Source organism: Borostomias antarcticus (genome assembly GCF_949987555.1).
Source record: "Borostomias antarcticus genome assembly, chromosome: 28".
Classification (NCBI taxonomy): Eukaryota; Metazoa; Chordata; class Actinopteri; order Stomiiformes; family Stomiidae; genus Borostomias; species Borostomias antarcticus.
The window spans coordinates 6,067,873-6,077,872 of NC_140261.1; the positions used below are offsets into that span (position 1 = coordinate 6,067,873).

Consider the following 10,000-nt stretch of genomic DNA (forward strand, 5'->3'; position numbering starts at 1 on the left):
AAATAGGTCTACTTCTGAATTGTTTTGGATAGTTGGCAGTTTTCTGTTGGTCACTAGTGGTCTTGTGCAGTGAGCTCGGTGAGTTTCCCGTCTTTGAAAACCAGAGTATATGGTGTCTTTTGAAGGATATTCTACATGCCCATAGAGATCCATTGTGTACTTAGCTGTGACATAAGCAATGAGCATTAATATCTCAAGAGTGCACATTTCATCAACATTTTGATATGGACCGTTGTATAACCTTATAACAGGGTTTATGATGCTAAATACCAAACTAGTCCTTTAAGTGATGGAAAGAGGATGTAACATAAGTGCTGCAGAGCTTTCCGGAAGGTCACACCTGGCTAGCGGGCTGAAGATAAACATCGGGAGGCACAGACAGAGAAGGATTAAGCCCAATTTATGCTTCTTGAAAAGCATCGCTCGACAAATGTCACTCAACAAAAAAAATAAGTGTCGCTCGACATGTAGCATTTATGCTTCGGGCGACACTTCGCGTCGTCTCTATGGCAATAATCAGCCGTGCGCTTGTCATTTTGTTGCACGTTTGTGGTCATTCTGAGAGAAGCGGCTTTCTGAGGGAAAGAGTTTAATCTGAGGTAAAGAGGTTATTCAGAGAGCGGTTTTCATTGTGGTTTGTTTTCATTCTGATCAGGAACAATGTCTGTACCGGTGCAGTACTGGGGTATCTCTGTGAAGGGGCAGGGATGAATTGTATAGATGGGATATCTCCTCACAAGCTGGGAGAGACGTTCCTCTGCTCCTTCCATGACAGCCAAACGTCAAATGACAGACAAAACTAAAACAAGGCTGCGGAACAAGCATATCCATGGCAACGCACGAGCCTCCTATCCAGCCATCCAATCACACTTGAGCCACAATTTGTGACGGAGTCAGCGACATTAGAAAGATCTGTTGGTGCGCGACAGCCCTCGGCAACACTTTTTTTCACAAAAAAGTGTCGCTCATGACGTCAAAAGTGTCAAGCGACGGTTTTAAAAGCTCGGCGAAGCATAAATTGGGCTTTAGGATATAGTGAACAGGATGCAGGTACTGTAACACATTCAGAACAGCAGGAGCACAGCTGCCTCACTGGTCTCTAACGCCTGAGGAGAACCGTGCATCATGAGTGAGAAGAGTTTGTCATTCTTTAACATTATTTATGTCACTAGCATTCAAAATGACAGAGAGAAAGAGAAATACAACTGAATATTTTTGGAGATATGGAAGTGCTTTATTATGAATATACTGATATTGTACTGATGTGAGTGTGTAGATTATGAATATACTGATATTGTACTGATGGGAGTGTGTAGATTATGAATATACTGATATTGTACTGATGGGGTGTGTATATTATGAATATACTGATATTGTACTGATGGGAGTGTGTAGATTATGAATATACTGATATTGTACTGATGTGTCAGGGACTACAGCTGGAAACTCGCCTGCTAGCTATTGGCTAATACTGATACATTTACAATATACAAGTGTAAATGCCAGACCAGGTATTCCAGTGCTAAAACTGTAGTTGAAGGTGCATTGTGGTATAGTAATGGTATAGGAATGGTGTAATGGGGTGTAATTGGGTAAAAAGGGAGCTTACCTCTTTGGATAAGCGAGTGAAAACGTCCCCCCCCCTGAGAAAGTCCAGTATTAGATAGAGCTTCCCTTCAGTCTGAAAGGCTGGAAGAGGAGAGGAGAGTTACCACACACACACACACACACACACACACACACACACACACACACACGCTTATATACACACACACACACACACACACACACACACACACACGCTTATATACACACACACACACACACACACACACACACACACACACACACACGTGCTTACACACACACACACACGCTTATATACACACACACACACACACACACACACACACACACACACACACACACACACACACACACACGCTTACTAGAGCTGTCCCTGACTAAGAATGTCTTGCCTATCGTCGATTGATCGTCGAATCATGTTTTCTATTTGCATAGATCTACCTGTATAAAAAATTACCATAACGAAAATATAGGCCTATAGGTTTAAATAACACACACATGCCTTAAATCAGATTAGATAGGATAAAACTGTGTTGTCAACGGGAAGTGCAGAGAAGTGTGTGAAATAGCCTGTGAGAATCTCAGGGCAATTGAATTCTCAATAAATACGCAGTAGCCTACTTTCATGGATGCAAGCCAAGGCAATCAACTAGGCTATACACACTATACACACTATACACACTATACACACTATACACACTATACACACTATACACACACATCATAAAGAACCTGAACGTCAAGGCTAATATCATTAAGAATAAGGCCACAGACACAACAGCCTGCAACCTCGCAACAACATGCCTGAATCCAAACAGCACACTCGCCTGACACACGCGCACACACTCACACCACACACTCACACACACACACTCACACCGCACACTCACACCGCACACTCACACCGCACACTCACACACACACACTCACACCGCACACTCACACCGCACACTCACACACTCACACCGCACACTCGCCTGACACACCGTACACTCACACGCACACTCACACCGCACACTCACACACTCACACCGCACACTCACACCGCACACTCACATGCACACTCACATGCACACTCACACCGCACACTCACACCGCACACTCACACCGCACACTCACACACTCACACACTCACACACTCACACACTCACACCGCACACTCACACACTCACACCGCACACTCACACACTCACACCGCACACTCACACCGCACACTCACACCGCACACTCACACCGCACACTCACACCGCACACTCACACCGCACACACTGCACACTCACACCGCAGACACTCACACACACACACTCACACACACACACTCACACCGCACACTCACACCGCACACTCACACCGCACACTCACACCGCACACTCACACTCACACACCGCACACTCACACCGTACACTCACACCGCACATACTGCACACTCACACCACAGACACTCACACACGCACACTCACACACACACACTCACACCGCACACTCACACCGCACACTCACACTCACACACTCACGCCGCACACTCACACCGCACACTCACACACTCACACACACTCATACCGCACACTCACACACACACCGCACACACACACCGCACACTCACACCGCACACTCACACACACACACCGCACACTCACACCGCACACTCACACCGCACACTCACACCGCACACACACACACACTCACACCGCACCCTCACACCACACACTCACACACACACACACACTCACACCGCACACTCACACCGCACCCTCACACCGCACACACACACCGCACACACACACCGCGCACACACACCGCACACACACCGCACACTCACACCGCACACTCACACCGCACACACAGACCCCACACTCACACACACACACACACCGCACACTCACACCGCACACTCACACTCACACCGCACACTCACACCGCACACTCACACCGCACACTCACACCGCACACTCACCCCGCACACTCACACACACACACACACCGCACAGTCACACCGCACTCACACCGCACACTCACACCGCACACTCACACGCACACTCACACCGCACACTCACACTCACACCGCACACTCACACCGCACACTCACACCCACCCCGCACACTCACCCCGCACACTCACACCGCACACTCACACCGCACACTCACACCGCACACTCACACCGCACACTCACACTCACACCGCACACTCACACCGCACACTCACACTCACACCGCACTCACACCGCACACTCACACCGCACACTCACACACACACTCACACACACACTCACACTCACACTCACACCGCACTCACACCGCACACTCACACCGCACACTCACACCGCACACTCACACACACACTCACACTCACACTCACACTCACACCGCACTCACACCGCACACACACCGCACACTCACACCGCACACTCACACCGCACACTCACACCGCACACTCACACCGCACACTCACACCGCACACTCACACCGCACACTCACACCGCACAGCAGGCAGGTCTAGCACAATTCAGTCACAGCAAACATGTAAGGGATAATCAACTCAACTCATAGGTGTGCGTTAAACGGTTTTAAGGCACGACGTGGAGGCGAAGAACTCCGCGAAGTGCCTTAAAAGCGTTTAACGCACACCTATGAGTTCATTATCCCGCTTATACCATGGCCCCACATGCCAAAGACAAATAAATATGTGCCATGTACTCGCATTTTCTACATTAAAATATAAAGAAATGTTATTTATGTATTGCTCATTGCTGAGTGTCATTATAGTCCCTCACTGCTAAATCACGTTGCTATGGAATTACAAATTGAATATCATATTTCTTGGAGCAACAGCGATGACATCCAATAGTTAACATGGGTTTGGAACCGTAAGTGAAATGGAAAGTGTCCGTTACCTTTTCTTTCAGCAATGTCTCTCAACCCTGGATACGACCTAGCAACCAAACAATGAGCCTAGCAACCCAAACTAGCTAATTCCATAGCCTACTGTACCCATATATCTATGACTGTAGTACCTGATATTGCTAGATAGCAATGAGCGAAGTGTAGGCTACTGCATATTTGCTGTGCAACATATAAATCGTCCAGCTGTCAAACCTAGTTGCCAACAAACTATGTATGATAGCCAGCTTGTCCTCAACTCCAAAAGTATTGTTTTCATGTCGTGGTTTATCACTGTCAGTCGTATCTTACGTTCATTGTGAGTTGATTTGCGAGGACGGGAGGTGTCATATCATTATGTGAAGCAACAGGGTATTAGAATCCAGCAATTGCCTCTTCACACTGTGATATATTTGGATGCCGTATATACTGTAAATGAATAAACGAGGCGGAGACCGTTTTCCATACGTCCGGCTTCTTTTACTGCAACTCTCAGACTGACGTTACAAACTCATATCTGGCTACTACCCCACTAACGTGCACCACCACGTTATAACACACCACTAACGTGTACCACCACGTTATAACACAAAGTGAAAAAACTGTTTTTGATTTGGGGACAGGGAGGTGTCTGGCTATCATAAAGAGTTTGTTGGCAAATAGATTTGATAACTGGACAATGGATGCGTTGCACAGCAAATCTGCAGTATCCAACACTTCGTTCATGGCTAGCTAGCAATGGTACAGCAGGCTATGGGATGAGCTCATTTGGGTTGCTGTCAAAGCCGGCGTATTAATTTAGATCGGTAATTAAACTTCAGCCAAACTACTTGTGCGTATACACGGTTTTAACGCACGTCTGCTGGCCAATCAGAAAAGACTATTAACCCAGGCCATGGTATAGCTAGAATATTTTTTTTACCTTAAAAAATACTTTTTCGAAGAAGTGATTCCAAAGTTTGCAAGCAGGCCTAATGAACTCTAATTTGTTCCATATGTTTAACCAAGACTAGTGATCTGTCCTTCTTTTTGAGTGAATTCCCACATGGCTAATTTGCATCAAGCCTATAGGGCTGCCCCCCCACACTAAAGAGATCTATAAAAAGCACAAGAGCTATTTTGATTTTTTCTTAACAGTTATTAATAGGCTGGTATTTATACAAAAATAGGAAATCATGATTCACTGGGAGAAACCACCCAATGCTTTGTAAAAGCAGACATTCAGCACCCCCATAGAGCCCGAATGGAATGATCCTGTGTTTTATGACCACATTCAGCACCCCCATAGAGCCCAAATGGAATGATCCTGTGTTTTATGACCACATTCAGCACCCCCATAGAGCCCAAATGGAATGATCCGGTGTTTTATGACCACATTCAGCACCCCCATAGAGCCCAAATGGAATGATCCTGTGTTTTATGACCACATTCAGCACCCCCATAGAGCCCGAATGGAATGATCCGGTGTTTCATGACCACATTTTCCCGCAACACAAACACACAGACACACACGCGCCCGCTTACACACACACATGCTTACACACACACACACACACACACACAAACCAGGGCGCACACACACACGCTAAAGAGACTCACCGTAGTGCAGCTTCACTATGAAAGGATGGTTGACCTCCACTAAAATGTCCCGTTCCATCTTAGTACGGACTCTGTCCCTGACTGGAGAGAAGACAGGAGAGAGGGAGAAAAAGAGAGAGAGAGAGAGAATGAGAGGGAGACAGGACGACAACACACAACCCCAGTCCGTGTGCAGAGGGAGATTGTCCAACCAAAAATGATTATAAATATGTTACCTTTCAAGGATGCCTTCTTCAGAACTTTCATTGCATATAACTGACCAGCATCTGGACCAATGAGCTTCCTGACCAGAAACACCTGAGTGTGGGAGGGAGGGAGGGAGGAAGGGAGGAAGGGAGGGAGGGTGCGAGGGAAGGAGAGACATGGAGTGGCAAATAAAGAGAGAAACAGAGGCAGAGAGAGAGAGAGAGAGAGAGAGAGAGAGAGAGAGAGAGAGAGAGAGAGAGAGAGAGAAGGAAGAGGTCAGATAGAGGCAGGGAGGAAGACAGAGAGAGAGAGACATACAGTGTGAGAGAGGGACTGAGAGTGCAGTAATACAGTCCTAGGCTCCTTCATTCATATTGGATGAGGTCCTGAGGTCGTGTGGCGCGTGGCTCACCTTGCCGAAGGAACCCTGTCCCAAGACCTTGAGAAGCTCGAACTGAGCCGGGTCAGCTTTCTCACAGCCCTCCTTCACATGGTGGGTGATGGGAATCTCCTTATAATCGCCCTCGTCCTAGACACACACACAGTTCAGATTTAACTGGAAGAAAACACACTCGCGCGCGCACACACGCGCACACACGCACACACACACGCACACACACACACACACACAGACACACACACACACACGCACACACACACAACCATCAACATTACTCACACAGTGTGTGAAAGACTCTCCCTCCTCCATGGGCTCGTCCATGATCTGGTGCCCGTTGACCTGGAAGCAGAACACAACACGACCGGCATCAGCATCCGCTAGCTAGCATAAACACACACAGCTAGCATCAGCTAGCATCCACACACAACTAGCATCAGCTAGCATCTACAGACACAGCTAGCATCAGCTAGCATCTACAGACACAGCTAGCATCAGCTAGCATCTACAGACACAGCTAGCATCAGCTAGCATCTAAACACACAGCTCATCAGCTAACATCTACAGACACAGCTAGCATCAGCTAGCATCTACACACAGCTAGCATCAGCTAGCATCTACACACAGCTAGCATCAGCTAGCATCTACACACAACTAGCATCAGCTAGCATCTACACACACAGCTCATCAGCTAGCATAAACACACACAGCTAGCATCAGCTAGCATAAACACACACAGCTAGCATCAGCTAGCATCTACACACACAGCTCATCATCTAACATCTAAACACACAGCTCATCATCTAACATCTAAACACACACAGCTCATCAGCTAGCATCTACACACAACTAGCATCAGCTAGCATCTACACACAACTAGCATCAGCTAGCATCTACACACAACTAGCATCAGCTAGCATCTAAACACACAGCTCAGCTACATGGGCTCGCATCACACACACATATTACAACGGCACACACATTACACTCATCACACACCATTTTGTATATTGTATTTGTACTTTGCACTGCTCATTTGCACTATCCTGTCCTTGCACCCTGTCTAATGTGGGCTCCATCAGTGTTATGAACCATTAACCAAAGCTTATTCCTAGGCGGTAAACTACCTGGTGAATTTGATTCTGATGATATTTAGCTAGTTCCAGTCATGCCATATAGCTATGGGTAAAAAGGCTAAGAGAACGCACACCCAATGTGAGGTGCTAGGGCTAGGGCAACATACCATTCAAATTGTGAAGAATAGCCGAACGCTCATTTCTCCTTCCAGTGAATTTTAGTATTTATTTAGCCTATTGGCTTAATAAATACTAAAATAAATACTAAAATTCACTTCACAATTTATAAGATAGCTACGGGTAGCCATAAGCCATCACACACCCTTTGTTGGTAGAATAACTCCACACAATACAGCAGACTACAGTCAGTGTGTGCAGCTGAACTACAACTACCATCATCTTAGCAATGTAACAACAGCCTAGACTTCATCGCCGTGGCAACGGCAAACTGCTCTCTCTAGCCATATGCATCACCTAGGATACTACTCTCTCCTCCTCCTCCTCCTCACCTCCTCCTCCTCCTCCACTCACTCTCACTCTCACCTCCTCCACTCACTCTCACCTCCTCCTCTTCCTCTCCCTCTCACCTCCTCCTCCTCCTCCACATCCACTCATCGTCTGACTCAGGCTCCGCCTCCTCTCTCTCCACCCCCCCCCCCCCACCCACTAACCCTGTCCAGCTGTCCGACTGGCTTCCTGTAAAAGCCTGGCTGTCATTATTATGACCATTTCAGCTTAATCCGCAGCCTGAACGTCTGAGGCTAAATGTGATTGGACAGCCTGACACGACGCCGCGCTCTACATGACGGGAAGGCAGCAAAAACGTATTTGTGATCCGGTACTTATGAAACAGTTATGAACACTGTGTAGGCTGATGACACACACGTACACCCTGAATACACACTAGGCCTATATATTTGTCTTCCGGCTGAAGATCTGATACTGGTGCCTTTAGAGATATGGCACAGACAAAGAAAGGCATATCTAGAGATCAATAGCCTGCAGTATGCTGTTTAATTGCGTATTCTCCACTCGACACTGAAGGACAGCTACACCACATCTCAGTCTGTGCCAATGTGTGTATGTGTATGCGTGTGTGTGTGCGTGTGTGTGCGTGTGTGTGTAATTCCACCAGGAGGAGAGGGATGACTCATATCTCTACGCAAGGCTACTGAGTGGGTGGAGCCAGAAGAGGGGGCCTTGTCTCTCTGCACACACTCTTCCACTCAACACACACACGACACATTCCATTGAATCATGCCATATTACCCTTTCAGACATATGGGACACATTTTGAGTGGAATATCACTAGATTAGGGCCAATATAAGAATCACTGTTGAAACTCTTTGTCGATAAAAACATGTTTACATGTCAGGTGGGCAGAGTGTGCAGAATAAAACTCAACTGGTCCTTGCACAGTGAGGAACCACACAAGCAGTAGTCTGCCTCTCATTCATAGATGGACCTAAGGAATACGAATCAGAATGTAATTACTAGCTAATAACATCCTTTTAGCAGGACCCAAACATAGCAAAAGTATACGAGCAGTTATAACTTTGACAGTATCTAGAAAGGAAGACAGTAACAGAAAAACAAAAAACAGATGTTCTTAAGTAGCTATAGCTGGTCCCAAAATAAACACGTATAATTAACTGCAGGTCCAGATATTTCACCCCAAACTGTACGTGGTTGGCTCAATGCTCAACTCTAACTGCTGGTTATTGTTTAGAGCTAGCTGACCATGTATACACGATCAACCCTGCTGTCCACCCATACCAGCAGGTCCCAGGTCTGTGTGGACGTGGTACAGCTCCCTGCTAGATCACGTTAGCAAGCTATCCTAACTGGGTTTTGGACACAGGTATATTCAAGTGTAAAGTTAGCGAATGCTATCGTGTCGACTTGGGACCCAGCAAACACTCTCTCAAATCACAAACTACTTTATTAAAGAGGGCAACTATCTGTCAGCCCACGCAGCTCGCACTACGAGCATTAGCTCGCTAGCATGCTAACAGATAGATGAGTTGTTGACATCCGCTAGCCCGTCCATCACCATGAATACGGTTTTTAAATCATCTCATCAGCATAAGATCGCAGCTCATGTTTACAAAGTGAAACACATACAGACCATCGACGGCTGCCTCTCAAGAAACATAAAGTTGGATGAAACCTTTGCTAAGTGAGCCACAGAATACAGCCCCGCTAGCTTAGCACTAGCTTAGCACTAGCTTAGCTTAGCACTAGCTTAGCACTAGCTTAGCTTAGCACTAGCTTAGCA

General features: G+C 46.8%; 1 protein-coding gene across 1 annotated transcript in view; it reads right to left on the reverse strand.

The window, feature by feature from the left end:
* The window catches only part of LOC311326554 (ribosomal protein S6 kinase alpha-6), a 40,059-nt gene that overhangs the window by 29,579 nt on the left and 480 nt on the right, over nucleotides 1–10,000 (reverse strand). Inside the window, exons 2-6 of the mRNA XM_084459462.1 lie at nucleotides 6,928–6,987; nucleotides 6,661–6,777; nucleotides 6,278–6,359; nucleotides 6,063–6,143; nucleotides 1,610–1,689 (exon numbers count right to left, since the gene is read on the reverse strand). Of these exons, the coding sequence (XP_084315588.1) occupies nucleotides 1,610–1,689; nucleotides 6,063–6,143; nucleotides 6,278–6,359; nucleotides 6,661–6,777; nucleotides 6,928–6,987 (420 nt within the window). The remainder of the gene's footprint in view (nucleotides 1–1,609; nucleotides 1,690–6,062; nucleotides 6,144–6,277; nucleotides 6,360–6,660; nucleotides 6,778–6,927; nucleotides 6,988–10,000) is intronic.